Here is a 21,257-nt window from a genome sequence, read left to right on the forward strand (position 1 = left end):
TAAAATTTAATTTTGATGTATTGTCATTGTAAAATAACTTTATATTTACGCTTTTTGTTTTTGACATTGTGATTCAGGTGATGTTTTTCAGCAATATAGATACTTGATTTTTTTTTTTTTTTGTGGATACCACAAATCTAAGAGTCAGATTTGTGATTTTAATTTTTTTTTTAAAAAGTACAAATCTGAGAGTCAGATTTGTGGTTTATAATTTTTTTTTCCACAAAACTGACCCACCGATTTGCCTATCTATTAAAAAAAATTTTCACCTCACACAAATCTAAGGATCAGATTTCTTTATTATCCCAAATCGAACCCTAAGTACTTAGTCTCCGATTTGTGAATTCCAATTAAAAAAAATTATCTCCATATCCATTAAAAAACACACCATTTTTTCATAATCGAGTATAACAAATTCTAAATTTCCATAACTAAAAAAATTAGCCTTATACCTACATCTAATCGAGTAACACATCACCAAAAATAATTATTAATTTCAGTCAAGGACAAAGCTAGAAATTTTTTTAGGAATGACCAACATGAAAAATATAACTTAAGAAAAGAAAAAAATTAAAAATTAAAAGAAAACACAACTAAAAATTAGAGACTTAGTACGGGTCATTGCCCTCCCTTCCCATTAACCACTGATTTCATTGATGGTATGAATGAATATTCAAAAGAACAAATGTAGTTATATACCTATATAAAATATTTTATACGATTAATGCATCAAAATTAAACTTTCTTAAAATATATAAGATGCAGTTTAAACGCTGAAAATAAAATTAAATCAAATTAAATTTTAAAAACAATTTTAAAAATATTTTAAAAATTTTAAGAACAAAAAGTATATTTTACTTTTTATTTGATATTTACGATAATTTTAAAAATATCCCGTGTTAATTTAACTAAAAAATAAATTAGAAAGAAACTAAAGAGATAATCTTTCAATTATTATGAATTTGTTTGTATTTTAAAATTTTAATTGAAAGTGAGGATGCTTTGAAAATTACTTACAATTAGTGTATTAAACTATTAATAGGCAAAAGATTATTGTTAATTTATTCTTTTATTTATTAAATATATAATAATATTAAATACGAAATTAGTTAATATGGTATGTAGTTCATATGGTATGTAGTTCATATTTTAACTAAGAAATTTTGAGACAGGTCTTAAAATTAGCAAAAAAAACATGATTTAAAGAAAAAAAAAAAGAAATTTGTGTACAAATTTTGTATGTATGTAATTGTAAAAAAAAACGAGTATTGATACATGTACATCAAAGTTTGAAAATTCAAATAAGCACATGCTCCATTACGAACTGTCCATCGCATTGGAGTTGTTCGTGAATACGAGAAACTGCTGCATCCCAAACCCTATTCACGATCGAAAATCGGAAACACTTAGTAAAAGGAATCACTGTTTAGACAATAGTTTGCATAAGAATCAAGTCAAATAATATTCAATCAAGAAGATGAGTTTATTTTAATTGAAAGATAAGAGAGCAAGGATAGTATTATCATTGGCGTCTAAAGCTGAAATTGTAAACAGAGGTAATTATATTCACAAAATTCTAAATACAGAAAGGAAAAGTATATGTAGACAATGAAAATACTAAACAATGTGAACAATTAATATATCGGATGTTCAATTCACTAGGTGTGCAGATGGTTATCCTAATATTAAGATTTAGGTAGGTAATTTGGAGTGTAGTGTGTTTTTACTTTATTGGGCCAATTTTAGAATCCATTGTTCACATTGTTCACAAAAATCATGATCTACCTAGCAAAACCCTAACCCTTAATGACACTTGACAAAAACTTAGTATGACCAAAATACCAAACAGAAGGTGAGCAAAACAGTTATGCAATTCCATTTGAACCAGCCGCAACATAAAACTATTTGAACCGTTAAAACTTTTAAGTTACGGTTGCTTCAACAGCTAGCCCATGTGATAGTCATCAGTCCATACTGGCATTCTTCAGCTCCTGCTCCCGTGCTGCCTCGGATTTGTATCATGTAGTGTAGGAAAAACATGAAATGTTAACGACTTTCCATGCAATAAGAACTACTGTCTTTCAAAGAGATCAACTACCTGGATTGGCAGGTTCCTGGCTTCCCTGGTACATGGTCTCCATTATTGTAAACACCTTTAAATATATTTTTCTACGATAATCAGTCTGAAATAAGGTGAAACCACATCCAATCAATCTTCCATCATCCATATATGTGTTCGCATAGATAATGATAAAAGAAAACGACAATGAGGCCAGTTACTCGTAAGTATATACCTGGCTGGATGCGGCTGCAAAAATCTTCTCCTCAAACCTTCGGGCAATCTTCCAAAGTTCTTGTGATCCCTCTGGACCACTAACACGAAGATGTCTTCTTAACGTTTCCCTTCTGAAAGAAAACCAGAGTAGCTTCATAGTTAGATCAAAGTGAGTGATATTTTAAGATCCACAAAGGAGAGAACACGATTGCCAAAATATCAATGAAACATGCTCGTCGTCCACTATATAGACTAGGAGCAGCACTAGCTTGCTAAAGCTCATATAGAGATTATGAATGAATTGATGAAATTGTTACCTTCAACGGTAAGTATAGGTTACAAAATATAGAAAAATGGTATATCAAAACTCAAACGAGAATGAAGAGCTAATAATACCTTGTGATCTATCAAACTAGAAATTTATATAGTTTATTAGTGCTACAGCTTTCACTAGAAGACATCTATTCGGTCAAAGGGGAGAAAAATATAAAGTGAACAGAGGATTATAAATCCTCCTAAAAATTAAAGAAAGGAAAATGCATATACGGAACAGAAATAACTTGATGTAACAAACCTACTCAAACCATAAGTATTAATGCAGTAATGGACATCTCTTTTTAAAAGACCAAGTGCTTTAGAACAAATAGAAGCCAAAAGCATAATATTATCCTAAAGTAGCTGCTGATTTGATTTGTATCTTCTTCAGTTCCTCAATTAAAATGCACGCTTTGTGATCAAATTATTTCCATATGACAAACCTCAAGGAAATATCATTTATGGCTACTTTTTCTTTCAAAGTGCAAATGCAGGCAAAATGAAAGCTATTCGGATCACCGAATACAACATAAGATGAAATTTACATTCTGTTGACCATTCTTTGTCAGGAATCAGGGCGAAGCTGAGATCTCCATTCCCTTTCTCTTGCTTCTGTAAAGGGATGGCCAACATGAATAGGCTCCAGTTAATGGTATAAGTAAATTTACATTATCTGAGGTACAAATGATAAGACATTAAATCATTCCAAACTGTAAGGAGGAAATAAAAGGTAAATTAAAGCACTAGTATCATGAGAACAAAACAGTATCTAGATAATAAACAGTCATGCATTTGCCATGGACATGAAAATAAAGATTCACTATTTTCTAAATCAATCTATGCACAAATGAACAAAATTTGGCAGGTTCATGCAACAAGAGTTATTGTCCTCCAAAGAGATCAATTACCTGGATTGGCAGGTTCATTGTTAAGGCCAAGCTGATTTGATAGTTGTCCATGGCGTCCCTGGGATGTAGTCTTGATTCTAAGCAACTTTAAAGATATTTTTCTAACGTAATCACTCTGAAATAAGGCGATACCACAGCCAATCAATCTTCCATCATCAATATCTGTGTTTGCATAGGTAACGATAAACAAAAACAGGCAACTTATGAGGCCACTGATACTTGTAAGTATATACCTGGCTGGTTGCAGCTATAAAACTCTCCTCCTCAAACCTTCGGGCAAGCCTCCAAAGTTCTTGTGTTGCAGCTATAAAAATCTTCTCCTCAAACCTTCGGGCAATCCTCGAAAGTTCTTGTGATCCCTCCGGGCCACTAACAGAAAGATGTCTTTTTAACAATTCCATTCTGAAAGAAAACCAGAGTAGCTTCATAGTTAGATCAAAGTGACTTATACTTTAAGATCCACAAAGGAGAGAACATGATTGTCAAAAAATCAATGAAACATGCTCGTCATCCACTATAGACTAGGAGAAGCACTAGCTTGCTAAAGCTCATATAGAGATTATGAATGAATTGATAAGATTGTTACCCTCAACGGTCAGTATAGGTTACAAAATATAGAATACTGGTATGTCAAAACTCAAACGAGAATGAAGATTTAACAATACTTTGTGATCTATCAAACTAGAATTTTATATAGTTTATTAATGTTACAATTTTCACTAGAAGACATCTATTCAGGAAAAGGGAAGAAAAATACAAAGGGACCAGAGGATAATAAATCATCCTAAAAATTAAAGAAAAGAAAATGCATATAAGGAACATAATAAATTGATGTAACAAAGCCACCCAAACCATAACCAGGAAAAAAAGAATGCTAAAGGATCATCAAAACTTATTGTTTTTGGCCATCACTTAGCCATCAATGTTTAGAAGTATGGGATAAAGTATGTTGTTGGACTACTAGACTAAAGAAACTAGACTAAAGGAATTGAGTTGACAGCTAAGTGATGGCTAAAAACAATAAATTTTGATGGCCCCCTAACATTTCTCTTAAAGAAATAATGGACATCTCTTTCAAAAAGATCAAGTGCTTTAGACCAAATAGAAGCCAAATGCATAATCTTATCCTAAAGTAGCTGCTTATTTCATGCGATATCTACAGGATTGCAGAAGCAAACCTTCAGCGAAACAATCCAAAGTTAAGGAAATATTGTATATTTTAGCAAATATTTGTCTTCCTTATTGTTTATCAGCTGGTTGATTATAATCTATAGTGCTTTATAACTTCTTCACTTCCTCAACTAAAGTGCATGCTTTGTGATCAAGTAGTTCCACATGACAAACCTCATGGAAATATGATTTATGACTACTGTTTCTTTTGATGTGCAAATGCAAGCAAAACAAAAGCTATTGGATCACTGGATACAACATAAGATGAAATTTACATTTTGTTTACAATTCTTTGTCGGCAATCAGGGCGAAGCTGATATCTCCATTCTCTTTCTCTTGCTTCTGTGAGGGATGGCCAACATGAATAGATTCCAGTTAATGGTATAAGTAAATTGACAATATCTGAGGTACAAATTATACATGTAAATCATTCCAAACTGTAAGGGAGGAGAGAGAAGGGGGGGGGGGGGAGGATAACAATTTAAACCACTAGAACCATGTGAACGAAACAGTATCCAGATAATCAACAGACTCATGTATTTGCCAAGGACATGAAAGTAAAGACTCACTATATTGTAAATTAATCTATGCACAAACAAACAAAATTTAGCATACCAGTCAAATCTTTGTGCAAAAGATGTTGATGGTCAAAACGGGTATGCAGCATTTACAAGATACATTATGAAATAGAATAAAACAAGAAAAATTGAAGATGAAGAATCCTCCCAGAAACTGAAATGGGCTAGTGCTAGTGCCTAGTAACTAAAGAGAATTTCTTTCGTGAAGACTGGAATAGGATGAAGAGCTAAGATTATCCTTAAAATTTTTAGGAAATGTGCATGACTGACTACATGCACATAATATCTTTATTTTTCAATATTTTTTCCTATTATAAAAACAACAATCTTCGCTCTTCACCCAACTTCACTATTCTCCATAGTATTACCCGTAATTGAACTCGACATAGAAGTAGAAAGCAATGTTCTGAAACTTACTCTCCAACAAAAGAATCTTGGAAGCTATTTTCTCAAAATAATCAGCCTGAAGTTAAGCAGAACAAAAGAAATTAGAGTAAAAGCAAAAGGGTGAATAAAAAGGGTTATCCAAATTATGAGCCTACCTGGGTTGTAGCACCACCATAACTTTTCTGCTCAATACTATGAGCAATTTTTTGACGTTCAAGGTCTTCATCAACGTCCCCAGGAAGATGACAGAACTTTAACTTGCCCATTCTGGGAAATTGAAGGATAGCAGCATGAATTGAAGAGGAGACACACAAAAAGCATTGTCAACATAGAAAAGAAAACAAACCCTAAAGCTTACATATTGTTGAGAATGATTTGGCGGGTTTCAGGCTGCAGTTGATCCCTCCAGTTACTTGTTGTTGTTGTGTCCATCACTGATGAATGAAGGGTTCGCTCTTCAAAATTAAAGTATGCAAAACAAGAGAGACTTCTAATGAAAGAATTTCATAGCTACAAACACCTCCAAAGCTTTGATCATCAAAAGGGAAAGGGGGATGATCTAAGCTGAAAAGTAAACTAATGGGTAGCGGTAACTAAAAGGGAAATAGAATGAATGACGAATCAAACCTGAAATAGTAGCTGATGATGATAATGAAAATGATTATGGATGGTGCGAGTGCGAGCTGAGCTGCCACGAGAATAGAATTTTGTAAACCCAAAATCAAGCCTGATTTCTACGGCGCACACGCTCGGGCATTTGGTATGCACCTTTTTCTCTTTTATTTATTTTTTTATTTTGGGTAAACTATTTTTTTTTCTAAAATATTTTAAAAATTTTAAAAATACTATTGACATTTAATTTAATTTTATCTTTTAACACTTAAAATGAATTTCAATTTTAACTATGTAATCCAAATCCAAATTTATATTCTAATTTGACCATGCTAGAGAACTAATAAACCCACATCCAACATTGGACTAATTTTTTTTTAAATAAATAATAGAAGAATGTTAGGGGTCAGCAAATTTTGTAATTTATAGCTATTAATTAGTTTTACTAGTATTTTTAATAGTGTGAGATTACATCTAATAGTATAGGATTGATTATTTTCCTTGGTTAAGTACTGGCCAAATTTTAATATAATTGCTGGCTTTATAGACTTTCTCTAAATGATAAATAAGTCATTGACTTTTTATTTCGAAGATAAATAAGTTCTCAACTAATTAAAAATACAAAAATATTTTTCACTTTTTAAAATGTGAGACATCTAAATTTCTTTGAAAGACCGAATTATTCTTATATATTTTAAACGGAAAGACTTAAATGTCTTGTAATTTAAAATGTGAATGACGTTTTTGTAATTTCAATTAGTCAAAAATTGTTTTCAAATTAAAAAGTTAGAGGTTTTTTTTTTTTTAAATATTGATAAAAAAATGTGTGTTACACTAAGTTATTTGGTTTCAAGTAATTTTTACTTTGTTATGAGAAATTTTTTTTTTTTTACTTTTCAAAAGATTTTGTCTAAAATTTTTTAATTAATTTAAAAAACGTCATTGATGTTTTTATTAAAAAATATTTTTTCAAATTTTAAAAATTATTAAAGAACTAAATGGCATTGCCATTTTGTTATTTAATTAAATTTAAAAAATTAAAATGATGTCATTCTTAGAGTTTAGTACAACATATATAATAGATCATTTTAGAGGATAACACCAATCTGTTAAAAAAAAATTCCCAACATTACAGAAATAAATATTATGCAAGTAAAATAAATCCAATAAAACAAAAAATTGAAAATAAAAATCTCAATTTTTATTAATTTCTCTTTATTTCTCCTCACTTCTCTTTTCTTATAACGGTCAAATAACACAATTTCATCCACTTAGCAGCAGCTAGGGCTAAAAGTGAGCCGAGTGGAGTTGAATTAGACCAAACTCAAGCTCAACTCACGAAAATTAAGATTGGCTCACGGCTCAACTTATTAACAATTGAGCCTATTCCGTAAGCTCAAGCTCGGCTCTCGAACTAGCTCAAATAATAAGAACATAATCTATAATTCTATATCAATAAATTATAACTTATATATATTGAAAAATATTATAAAAAATATAAATTTTATACTCTATCAATTATAATTTTTTTTAATGTCTTACATCAAAATTATATATAAAAAATAATTATAAAATTTTAGATAATTTAAAATATTAATATATATTAAATTATTAATATCCATATCTTATATGTATTTAATTTATACTTTTAATATTATATATATTATCGAGCCAACTTATGAGCTAAACTTATCCAAACTCAAACTCGACTCATTTAATTTATGAGCTCAATTCCAAGCTTAAGCTCGGCTCACCAGCTCACAAGTTCAGCTTATCGAGCTATTAACGAGTTGAGCTCGAGCTGACTCATGAGATGACTTGACTCACTTTCAGCCCTAACAGCAGCCACCACGCTTACCTCCAACCACTATTGTCGTTCTCATCGATTACCTTAAATTTTAAATTCTTAATTTTAAATTCTTAAATTTTAAAGTTAATATTCTAAATATTCTTTTTACTTTTGTATGTTTTTATTATTTTAAAATTTAAATTATTTTAATATTCAAGTATTAGTTGATTTGTTTAAAAAAATTAAGAATAAATAACCATTTGTACCCATAAAAGATGAAAACGCTGATATATGTACCCATATTAGATCGAACTGAACTTGTACTCACACAAGATGCCCTCCGTGTGACAAAAGTACCCTGTCTTGGATATGCACTTGTTTCGTGGTTATCCGACCCTACGTGGAACTCTAACCCGCCAAAGCCCTATCTACATAGAAGTGAATAATTTTTTTCACTAAGGGTTTGGAAGAAGAAGTACATTTCGCAGGAGAGATCTGCTGTGCCCTAGCAGAGGTTCATCGTCACCGTCGCTCCATTCCCAATTCGGAAAAGACGACTAGAGCACTCCCAATCGGTCATAACAAAGACTAATAAAGAATCGTGCATAGATTAGTGAGTAGAGCCTCATACCAGGCGTTTCGTTGTCGACAGCGAAGACGTCACTCCCTTTGACCAACGAAGAACAGAGGTATGTCATTGCCACTTTTGATTTATTCTATATGTCATTGCCACTAGTTACACCTATTCTGTTACCCTATTAAACCCTGTGATTAATTTTATATGTTTGAGAATTGTTAGAATAATTGGTTGAGGGTTTGTGTTAGCTGCAGTTACAGACAATATTTTCTTAGATTGTATTGTTAAAATTTACTTACAAGAATGGTCACCATCCATATAACTATGTCTATTAATCATAGAGGATGGATTGAGAGAGGGCCATGTGAGAAGGTTAGTTACATTGGTGGAGAAATAACAGAGATTGAGGGGGTTAACGTTGATACCCTCAATGATTTTTTTCATATATAATTTGCTGAAGGACAATGGATATACGTCTATTGCTGATTTTTACTGGCTAGAACCTGGGAAGGAGCTTGATAATGGGTTGAGGTTACTAAGGATTGATATGGACATAGTTAAAATGTATGAGGTATCCGTGAAGAATGGTAACAAAATTAATGTCTATACAGAGCATCTGGTGGATCATCCTGTGCTAGTTAAGAAGAATATGACTCCATCAAAGATGAGAATAAAGAGTTGTGCTAAAAGGGTTCCAACTCCAAAAAAGAGTCCAAAAAGAAGATTGATAGTATTGGAAGATGATGATGATGCTGAAAATAGTAGGTCATATCCAAGTTGTGAAGGAAGCCCAAAAAAATAGTGAAGCGCAAACCAGGGAAGAGGCCTATAAAAAAATAACCAGACTGAAGTTGAGGCCCAAAATGAAGACAGTGTCAATATACTCCAATAGAGAGAAAATCCAGCACCTTCATCATCCCATGAAGCAAGACAGATTTCTTAACCTCCCCCAACACCTGTCCTACCAAATGAGCTACCATCAACTCAGTCCCAACCTTCCCAGCTACCTATTGAGCATGACCAGAAACCAATACATACTGATGATTCAGACCCATTCCCGCCCTCTGAAAATGCCTCTGAATATCTTGCACCTGAATAATTAACCTAATACATCCTATAGCCGTATAGAAATCCACTTTCAAAATCAATCCTTGAGTCATTCCCACCATCTGACTCCAATAGAACAACCCAACATAATCAAATCAATCCTTCAGATGAGGTTGAGGAACGGCCAAAGGTGAATAAGAGAAGATCAACAAAGAGGCATCTCCCTACAGGACCCTTCATCCCGAACCCTGATCTGGACAAGCCTCCAACCTTCTATGTTCCAATTGATGAGGATAACTTTTTTGATGAAAAGGCTGGATATCATTGCTATGAGTCAGAGGACTTGCATAGCATAGCACGTGATGAAGATACTGACTAGACTCCAGTTTTTCCTCAGAGCAATACCGATGCCTCTGTTAGCCAGGTGCGGTAGGAGTTGGGGATGGAGTTTGAACCTCAACCATTTTAAGAAGGCATTCCGGAAGTTTAATATCAACATTGGAAGAAGTATATTCTTTGCTCGTTGTGATTCTACAAGATCTAAAGCTATATGCTACGATGAGGACTGTCCTTAGCAAATATATTGTGCTAAGAGAATATTTCCAACAAGTTATCAGGTAAAGACTTATGTAAATGAACACATTTATAGCAGAGACAATCATTGTAAGTCAGCAGATGAAAAATGGATTATAGATGAGCTAGAGGAAAGGATAAAGGGTTAACCAAACTTGACAGTGAGAGAGGCTGACCAATACTTCATATCTAAGTATGATGTGCTGATCAACAAGAGAAAAATTTACAGATCTATTAAGAAGGAAAAGGAGGGGATTGAGAGTTTCGAGATTCCACAGTATGCAAGACTTTGTGATTATGCTAACGAGATACTGAAGACTAACCTTGGCTCGACAGTAAGGATACACACGAATCCTATACCTGATTCAAATCCTCTTTTTCTGAGGATCTATGTATGTTTTGATGCATGCAAGAAGGGATTTATAGGTGGTTGTAGACCATTGATAGGGTTAGATGGGACTTTTCTTAGAGGGTATTACGGGGTCACTACTAACAGCAATAGGACATGTTGTGTAACACCCTCATTATCAGAATGTCACGCTTCCAGCTGCGCCACTCTGATTGTAAGAAGTATTATGACTACTACATATATTAATAAAAAAATAGGAGCCTTTGACTCGAAATAGTATTGCTGATTTCTTTAAAAACCGAAAACTACTTTATCTTGAAAATAAACAAACATATATTTATATACAAGACTTCTTACATAAGTAACTTATAAATATAATATACATACACAACATACAATTTCTATACCTTTTACAAGATTATAATATTAAAGGGGAGGGAAAAAAAGATAATATCTAAACCAAAACATAACATAAGAAAAACGTAATAAAACTCTTCCGAAACTTTTTCATCCGTTTCCTGAAAAGATAAAGCTGTAGGGGGTGAGAACCTAACCACAAGGTCTCACCACGGAGTTTCAGAATTTTCATAAGAAGATATTTAAAGAGAAATCCATTTTTCAAGCTCAGTGATTATCGTTGTCTTATGAATCTTTTAAAAACCAGTGGCTGACCATCCAAAACCTTTTCAAAGAAACAATATTTAGTTTTTCAGAAATCTAAAATCCTTTCTTTTCTTATAAGAAAATCTTAATGAGTTTCCTAGACTGTATGAATGACCAACCTATTCCAAGCATAGGTTCATTAAGTCTATGCTGAACCAGCTTGATTTTTCATACTTTACTAATACCTCAATCAGAAACCTATCACAGCCCCCAACTCAGGCAACTCAACTAAATTAGCAATCAAATCATCACATCAGAAAAACAACCATCAACTTCACCTCCACCAGCATGAGGAATCTCTCAGTAGCACACACATACAATACAAACAAAGAAAACACAGGTAGAGATAGCAGTTACAGCAAATAGCTCAGATAGCAGTTAATAACAATTAAGCAATTAGACAAACCCAAAAAATTCAAACTCAAGCAAAGCATACAAATGCACATGATGAATGCATATCCTATGGCTAATGAGCTCATTTGTCGGTTATATAGCTAAACCCGACATGTCCGGTAGCTAACCCAGACACTTTCTTTCTGTTGCACATTAATATCATTAGAGGAAATACGTGTCCTGTCACCATTAAAGGGATTATGTGTCATATCACCATTAGAGGAAATATGTGCCCTTTCACCATTACAACCAAAGAGAAAATACAGATATACTTGTCATCAATCATCCTGAACCATGTCTTATTTATCATATTCATTTAATTTCATAATCAAACACAATCTTCTTCGTTCTTATTCCTCATCTCTTTCCCAGAACAAGTGGACAACGCCACTGTCTCTTACTCGGGGTCTCAACTCTTAATCAAATTCAATTTTATTTTCATATCCATTTTTCAATATCATTCAATTCATTCAAAAATCATACTTTTAAAATCAAATCTCATCATTCTTCTTTCAAATTCAATCCTCACCATTCCTCCCATTCTGTTCATTAAGAATTCAAACTCAAAACATAATCTTTTCCTTAATAACTCCGAAACAAGTCATAAAATCCTTAAATCTTAATCTTTCTAAATAACCACTTTAAAAGAAATCCCCAGTTTTTATAAAAATTTAGGTAGCATCTCCTCTAAAATTTGGACTAAGCCACCCTTACAGGTCCCATCAAAACCATATTTTCCAACCCATTCTCAACCAACTTCAACATCAAACAATTATCAAATATCAAATCCTTTCTAATTTTAAACCAGTTTTGATATCAGATCAGGTTTGATGTCAAACCATTTCGAAATCAATTTATTTCTCTAGTTCAATTTATTTCCAATAAATCAAATTTATTTCCAAATCTCAATCATTTTCTAAAATCCAACTTATTCCAATAATAAGTCTTTTTCAAAATCAACCAGCTCCGATTTTAAATCATTAAAATCAAACCAATTCAAAACCAAACCGCTTCTAAAATTAAATCATTTTCAATGCCGATCTAGTTTCACTATCAATTTCTCATCCACAACCGCACACCACACAAACAGTCAGTAATTCAATTCAGCGAACAATCACATCCATAAGACAAACATAATCATAGAAATACAATTTTCACATCCATATCTATCTATAACAATTCTGTAATTTAAAATATATTTTAATAAAAATCCCTACCTCGGAAAGTCGAACCAACGCGTTAAAGAAACCCTTTTTTCCTTGGCCCGAAAACAACGGCGTCATCTCCGACTATGTTCCGTAGCAGTAACAGCCACAAGGGCACCGGCTAACAATAGTAACTCAATCCTGACATACAATCATCACACAAAACTCAATAATTTATAACAGAACAGCGACAAAGAGAGGTTTCCTGAGCAAAAGAGGCTTACTGGACCACTAGGAAGGAAGGACAGGGACAGCAACACCTCCGGCATACTTTCTGGTGACCACGGAGCTGTTCTCCAGCAGCCAGGCACGGCGGTGCAGCAACGCTCCTCGTGGCTCCTTCTTGTTTTGCAACAGCGAAGCATGGTAATGGCGACTGGACTTGAACGACGACAGTTGGAAGCGGCGACGGTGACATGCAGTGGTGGTGAGATGGTAACAACAGCGGTAGAAGCAGCTCAGAGATGGCGCGGAGTGTGGTGACAGTGATGGAAGCTTCATCAACAACGAGTCTGACAGATTGGTGGCTCAGTGATGACGACAGTGGTAGGATGCGACGGCGGCCTTTCTCCAGTGGCGGCAACGTTTTGTGAACGGCTTCCCTTCCCGGCAACTCAGCTCCCCTCTCATTCTCTCTTCTTCCTTGGATCCCTTGCTTTCTTCCTTTTGCCCATTTCTCCTTCCTTCTCCCTCTCTATTCTTCTCTGTTACCCCCCTCGCTTCTCTTTTCTTTCTTTGTTCTTCTACTGCTGCTGCTGCTGTATGTTTGGTAAAAGAAAGGGAAACATAGGCGGCTAGGGTTAGGTTGGAAGGGGTAGGGTTTAATTTGAAAATTAGGATTTTGTGTATGTAATTAGGGATTTTGGGTTTAAGTTGAGTATTAATTAAAAACCAAATTTAATCCAAGAATAATATCTATAAAAATACTATTTAGTTATCAATTTAAAATTTATTTTCAAATAAATACTCTAATTCAATAATTAACGATAATAGAAATCAATTTCTTTTATAATAATAAAATAAGTTAAAAATCTAATTATTCAACTTAAAGCATATAAAATTCTTATTATTATTCAATTACTAAAGTTTTAAATCATAGATAACAAATTACTTAATTTATATCTAAAATCTCTTAAAAAAATAATCTTAATTAAATATAATAAATCATAAATACATTTATTATTTAATTTTTTATAAATCTGGGGTCTTATATGTTACAAATAATCATATCTACCCTATTGCCTATGCAATTGTAGAATCAGAAAATTAAAAAAGTTGGAAGTGATTGTTAGAGATACTAGAGGAGGATGTGTGGTGCGCGAAATTTAGAACTTCGCACAGCTTGACCGGCAAGTGCACCGAGTCATCCAAATAATACCTCAGGTGAGTGAGGGTCGAATTCCACGAGGATTGCCAGATTGAGCAAGTTATGGTTATCCTACAGATCTTAGTCAAGCGGATAGAAAGGTATTTTTGATTGTTGTAGGCGCATAAACAAACAATAACAAAAGCGATAAATAGATAGGATAAAGACAGTAATTAGCAGTTGGTTAAGGCTTCAGAGACGCTTCTTCTTCTGAATTGATACATCATACTCTCTATTTCAACGATGAATAATTTTTCAATGGTAAGGCTGCAAGTGATTAAGCCATGGGTCGTGGTCATTAATCTCCTCAGGTCCAGACCAAACATCCGAACGGACTAGATCAATCTGGGAGAGGGTGAAGCGCGTGCAAGTCAATCCCTTTATTGATCCTACTCAAAACGTCATAGACAAGGTCGCTTCTTCCAGATCAGAGACTGCTGCTCTTATGGTTCTAGCCCTTAGAGCCACATGAACCTCAATTGTCCCTGACTAACGAGGTTATATGTCACATACCCCATTAATCTAGATAATTCTGTTGGAACTCGTGATGCATCCTTAAGCTGTAGCTCAATACTATCCAGGTCAGGACTCATAAAGAACTCATGTAGAATTGAGATTCATAAGGATAAAGAACGACAATGCATCTGAAGGTTGTAAAAGGCTTAGAGAAGGGGGGTTGAATCTATGACCTTCTTTTGCTTTAACAATATAAGGCTTAACTTATAAACTTTCAATCTGAATCTGTATGAACTCAGCAGTAGAAATTTATGAGACAATTTTGTTTTGTCTCATGAATATCAGAAAATAGAACAGAGCAGGGAAGAGAGAAGATGACACCATCATGCCTGGTTCAGTTGCCTTGTGCAATGCAACCTACATCCAGTCTCCACCACAACAGTGGTGGAATTTCCACTATAGTTAAAGTATTACATACACCAATTCCACAAGATTGACACAATCCTTTTATTTATCAAGTTCTAACCTAACTTGACTTGGCTATACTAATACCTAACTCTTTACTCTTAGTGCTAACCCAACTAAGAAAGGGATACCTCACTGGTACAAGATTCAAGACACAGAATCAACCTAAAGAAATTTGAAATCACTCTAGGCTTTTCACTCAAGTGTTTCTCTCTACCTTTTTCCACTCTTAGGATCTTTCAAGAACTCTCTCATTTAGCCTTTCACCTCAAGAAATTACAAAAAAATAAACATTGAAAAGAAAATTACAATCTGTAAAACATGAAGGAGATTAATGCTTCAACAGCCTCTTTGCTATGTGATGAACCAGATTAGCTTGCCTCTAATTTAGTTCCTCATTCTAGTGGAATGCTTCTTATACTAGGAAGCACTATCCAAGTTGGTGAACTTCTTCAGAGAACTCTTCTCAGAACATAAACCTCCAAACAGTGGTTCTCTCTCCTTGCTTCAGAATAATGAAATAATTGTTTTTTGTATCTCCTTACATGTTACTGAGTTGCTCTCTACCAAGTCAACTCCTCGAGTTGTGTGCTACCAACTTACTTTTTCACTTTCTTCTATTAATCTTCAAATTAGGAACTTTGGTTCTGACCCTCTTTCTTGACCGAAAGCCTCAGGATAGCAAAGAAAAATATTTTCAATGGTAAACCTAAATCTGAACCCTTAAGCTGCAACTTTGTCCCCGAGAAACAAATTTGGCCATTGATTTACAGCAGTGATTATCAGAAATCACTTTTTTCATGTATCCCAAATTGGATTGACAGAGAGTTAGAGAAGAAAAGGGAAAAGTAAAATGCATGCAAGAGGAAACAAATCACCTTTAACTTCTGACTTAGCCTAAGATGGTTAGATTTGGGTGATTAGACTTTTGCCTTTCTAATTAAGCTTTCTCTTTCTTTCTTCTTTGATGAAACTAGCAAGAGGAACGAAGTTCTCTCTCTTTTCTCTATGTCTAACCGAAAGAAAAAGGTGAACGTTACTTTGGTGGAAGCACTTTGGAGGGATTAATTTGAGAGATCAATTCGGGCTTGGGTTGGCTATGTCCACTTGGTCCATCTGATTTCTTTGCTTTGTTTTCTTTGGACTTACTTTTTTTAAATAGTCCACTTGCTGTTTTAGTTTATTATAAACTGGCTTTTTGCTATATTTGATAAATGTGGCCTGCATCACCTAATAAAAAATAATCAACACTAATTGGGTAGTTAACCCAATAAAAATAATATTTGTCATCATAAATTATGTTAGTTAATTTCTTAACTCAACAATTTCCCCCCTTGATGACAAACATAATTGAAATAATGATCAGAAGGAATTGAAATTTGATAAAGTTTAGAGCCTTATCTTTGATTTTGTGTTGCTCTCCCTTTCCTTTAAAAGGGCTGCTCCCCCTAGATTTGTGCTCTTCTCTTCCTTCCTGTTTATTATTCTCATATAGAACACAGTAAAGTGCAACATACAATTCAGTTTGACTAAGGGATTTTACACTTCCATCAACACAAATTCAACCCTATACTAAACATATCACAGCAGTAATTTTAACAAATATCCATTTCAAAACCTGCTCAAAGATGAACAAAACAGAGCATCAAATCTCACAAAGACATGACCAAGCAACAATTCTTGTAAGATAAAGTCAAATTAGATGGTTACAACTTGATCACAGCAGCATCCATGTTCACTTCACAAAAATTGTCACAGGAACCATTTAATTTGGAAATCACATGACAGCAACAAATATGTCAAATTCAATTCAATTACCAATATCACAACTACTACTACTCCCCCTTTTGTCATCAAGCGCGGAAAACACTCAAGACCAAGTAAAAAACTGCATCTTAAAACCTGCAAGAAAATGTTAATGTAAAGTCTAAACATCAAATTAATTGAAAATAAATGCAACAGTAGTTAAAAGATTACAGTCATCCAAAATACAACATAGAGTAGTTCAAAAGAAACAATAACAGTTTCATGAGACAAAAGTAAATAGAAGGCAGCAACAACATGAGATAAATCTAGGCATTTGAACCATCTACCTCAGAATCAGCATCTTCTTCAGCATCAGTGGCAGCATCTTCATCCTGTTGGAGATTATCAATGAACTTCATGAAAACAGCCACTCTATCTCTTGATTTTCTGAGGAAGTTCTCATGCTTGATTGCTAGCTTCCTATGTTCTTTGCTCATAGCAATCATATGATTTGATTAGGAGACAAACTCTTGGACCACATCTTTAACAACAAATAGAGCAGATTTTTATCCAGTGGAGATTGAGGTGCCCTCGGTGGAAGGAGGAGGAGAATCCTCAGGAATGAAGTCATCATCTTCATCATCATCTAGAACCACCCTCTCAGAGCGAGTAGGTCCCTTTTTCTGTTGTTTCACTGAACCACCTCCCTTTAGATAAGAGTGTCTATTCTCATAGACTCATTAGACAGATCAACACCAAAATGTTCAAAGATACAAGTTAAGAACATGCCATATGGAAGGACTTTATCTTTCTCACTTTTAACAGAATTAAACATATATAATACCATTAAATAAGCAAAGGAGATTTCTATTTTAGTGACGATCGCATACAAAACAAGAGTGTCAGTGTAAGATACCATCTGATATGAACCACTTTGAAGAAGTATGATGTGATTTATTATACGGTGCAATTAAGCACGTTCATAGCCCAGGGCTTTGTGAGTGGGGGTAATGCCATCAATTAAAGAAATATGTTCACAAACATAAGCAAGAGCATCATTGAAAGACAGACATACCCCTTCATCCCACTTATCCGAAGTGTAAGTACAAGCCCCAACATCAGTGTATTTCAAGGAATCACTGATAGTTTCATTGTTTAACACAATGTCACGGCCTTTCACATATGAATGAACACTGCCCTCATGATAAGTCATATTAGCATAAAACTCTTTGACCAAAAGTGGGTACATTGGCTTTTTGATATTAAAAATATGATTTCAATCCAGAAAAATCAAGTTATCAACAAAAGGAAAGCTTTTTCTTTCCAGATTAGGTAAATCAATGAGAAAGGAAGGACACAGGGTGTGATGAGCAATAACATTTTCAAAGAAATCATTATTCATGGAAGATCTAAATCTGTGAGGGTTATAGTTAGAATGGGAAGTCATGAAGTGTGATTTGTGTGCAAAGGAATTAATGTCTGGTTCTCTAACAGATTTAAGAGGAATACGTGTTTTACCTCTCTAAGGACGAGTAGGGACAGACCTAGGTTTTGGTCTGGTGGGTTCAGAAGCAGGTTCCTCTATAGCAGTGCGCTTCCCTTTCGAAGTGCTTGGCTTGGATGGAGCACTAGGAGGAGCGCTAGGGGTTGTAGTTGGCTTGGAGGAAGATGATTCCATGAGGGATTCATAGTGCGAGCCATGGGATCTGTGCGAGGAGGAGATGTAGGAGGAGAAGGTGAAGAAATAAATGTTCGGTCTTGTGAACAAGTAGAGGGTTTTGGTTTTGCTGGAAGCTTGAAAATCTTTTCACGAGGAGGCTTTTGAGGAATAGTTTTCTTCCTCATTTGGTTGGTTTCTGATTTTGAACAAAGAGAAGCAGTAAAGGTACTGGGGAGAAATCGAAGGGTTGGAGGAAGAAGTTATGAAGGGAGAAGAATGAGTGTTGGTAACTGCACCATAAAAAAAGATTTTCTTGAAACATACAACAGCATCATCTAAGATTTGACCTTGAAGGGACTTGACATCACAGAGAAAAAGTGATTAGATTTTATTAAAAAAATTAAAACAGAAAGTAATTTTAAATAAGAAAACTTTTGATAAAAGGACAAAAGGAATAAAATAAAATAAAACAAATAAAGAGAATAAACCACATGGATATTGAAACACTCCTTTTGGGCGCAGAGGTGGTTGGGTTTAAGGAAATACATTGGACCACTCAAAATCTGAATTTTTTTAGGGTAGGCCCAGATGATTCAGCATATGCAATAAAGCCCAGATAATGCTGTTCAGAGAGATGATTCTTCATATGCTCAAAATTGTCTCATACTTGTTTATGAGACAAAAACTTTAACGAACACATCAGCAATTTTCAAACAATGAATCATAACTTAAAATCCCTAGACTAGTTCTAAGCATTGCAAAATCTATTTTCAGCTAGTGGTTTAGTGAAAATATCTGCCAATTGCTCTTCTGATTTAACAAATTGAATGCTAATATCCCCTTTTTGAACATGTTCTCTTATTGAGTGAAATCTCACTTCAATATATTTAGTTCTAGGGTGTAAAACTGGATTCTTTAAAATATTAATGGCACTCATATTGTCACACAACAAGAGAATATTTTCAGCAATTAATTTATAATCAGCAAGCTGTGTTTTTAACCACATAAGCTGAGAACAGTAAGAAGAAGCAGCTATATACTCAGCCTCTGTAGTGGATAAAGCCATTGTGGACTGCTTCTTACATGACCAAACATTCAGAGACTTTCTAAGGAAACAACATAAGCCTGATGTGCTCCTTCTATCAACTCTATCACCAGCAAAATCTGCATTACAATAAACAACTGCAGAAAAATCATCAATCTTAGGATACCATAAACCAAAATTGGATGTGCCATGAACATATCTAATGATCCTGTTAACTGCAGAAAGATGTAACTCTTTTGGTTTTGATTGGAATCTTGAACACATTCCAATACTTTACACAATATCAGGTCTAGAGGAAGTTAAGTACATAAGAGAGCCAATCATTCCTCTATACCTAGTCTCATCTACATCTTTCTCAATTTCTCCCTTTTCTAATTTTGAATTAGGGTGCATGGGAGTTTCCATGGGTTTGGCATTTTCCATACCAAATTTCTTAACTAGTTCCTTGGCATACTTCTCTTGATGAAGAAAAATACTATTTTCAGTTTGCTTAATTTGAAGCCCAAAGAAAAAATTAAGTTCACCCATCTTACTCATGTCAAATTCACTTGTCATGAGTTTTCCAAATTCAGTACAAAGGGATTCATTGGCTTATCCAAAAATAATGTCATCAACATAGATTTGGACTAGAATGAAAGAATCATTAGAATTCTTGATAAATAGAGTAGTGTCTATGGTGCCTCTTTGAAAACTATTTTTCAAAAGAAAAGAGCTAAGTCTCTCATACTAAGCTCTAAGAGCTTGTCTTAAACCATAGAGAGCTTTTGATAATTTGAAAATATGGTTAGGAAATTCTTTATTTTCAAAACCAGGTAGCTGAGCCACATACACTTCTCTATCTATCACACCATTCAAGAATGCACATTTCACATCCATTTGATATAGTTTAAAACCACAAAAAGCAGCATAAGCCAGAAGGAGTCTTATGGCTTCCATTCGGGCAACAAGGACAAAGGATTCATCAAAATCTATTCTTTCTTCTTGGTCATATCCTTGCGCCACTAGCCTTGCTTTGTTTCTTGCAATGCTACCATCCTCTCCTAGCTTGTTCTGAAATATCTACTTGGTGCCGATCACTTTCTTTCCAATTGGCTTTGGAACCAATATCCAAACTTGGTTCTTCTCAAACTCATGAAGCTCATCCTCCATTGCCTTTACCCAAGAAGGGTTATCAAAGGCTTCCTTGATATTCTGAGGCTCTATTAGAGAGAGAAAAGTAATGTTTGATTCTTCATTTGCCTTTCTAATTGAAGAACGACTCTTGACACCATGAGAGATGTCCCCAATAACAAATTCCTCAGGATAATTCTTTAAGAATCTCCATTCACGAGGTCTAGTGGACTTGGAGGCGATTCGGTCACCAAGGGATTCAGGGAACTGGTGGTTTCAGGATTTCCTTCAGATTCATGAGACAAAATAGAATTGTCTCTTGTTGGATTTTCAGCCGCTGCAGGTTCTGATTCAGATTGCTCAGAAATTTCACTTTCATGATTTTGGGCCTTTTCATCATCCTTTTGAACCTAATTTCCTGCATCACAATCTTCTGAAATACTTTGAACCAAGTTAGTGTCACAAAATGTAACATATATGGACTCCTCAATTATCCTAGCATCTTGGTGATAAACTCTATATGCTTTACTATTTGTGGAGTATCCTACAAATAAGCACTCATATGTCT

At 34.2% G+C, this 21,257-nt stretch overlaps 1 protein-coding gene across 8 annotated transcripts; it reads right to left on the reverse strand.

The window, feature by feature from the left end:
• Positions 1-1,181: 1,181 nt before the first annotated feature.
• Positions 1,182-6,384, reverse strand: LOC107614045 (uncharacterized). Of its 8 annotated transcripts, none has more exons than XM_021109401.2 (11): positions 6,261-6,378; positions 5,992-6,067; positions 5,789-5,900; positions 5,664-5,709; positions 4,944-5,010; positions 3,732-3,900; positions 3,499-3,613; positions 3,136-3,263; positions 2,295-2,406; positions 2,099-2,183; positions 1,182-2,002 (listed from the first exon to the last, which is right to left on the reverse strand). In XM_021109401.2, the coding sequence occupies exons 2-8, from the start codon at positions 6,063-6,065 to the stop codon at positions 3,163-3,165; spliced, it is 684 nt and encodes a 227-aa protein (XP_020965060.1). In that variant the 5' UTR covers positions 6,066-6,067; positions 6,261-6,378; the 3' UTR covers positions 1,182-2,002; positions 2,099-2,183; positions 2,295-2,406; positions 3,136-3,162. The 8 variants fall into 8 exon arrangements, with proteins under 8 accessions (XP_020965060.1, XP_088353401.1, XP_016171750.1 ...); XM_088497275.1 differs by having other exon boundaries at positions 1,182-1,379; positions 3,136-3,202; positions 5,992-6,088; XM_016316264.3 differs by having other exon boundaries at positions 3,136-3,202; positions 5,992-6,088.
• Between the last annotated feature and the right edge of the window lie 14,873 nt (positions 6,385-21,257).

The sequence above is a fragment of the Arachis ipaensis genome, chromosome B8, assembly GCF_059453495.1.
Source record: "Arachis ipaensis isolate K30076 ecotype BB chromosome B8, ASM5945349v1, whole genome shotgun sequence".
NCBI lineage: Eukaryota > Viridiplantae > Streptophyta > Magnoliopsida > Fabales > Fabaceae > Arachis > Arachis ipaensis.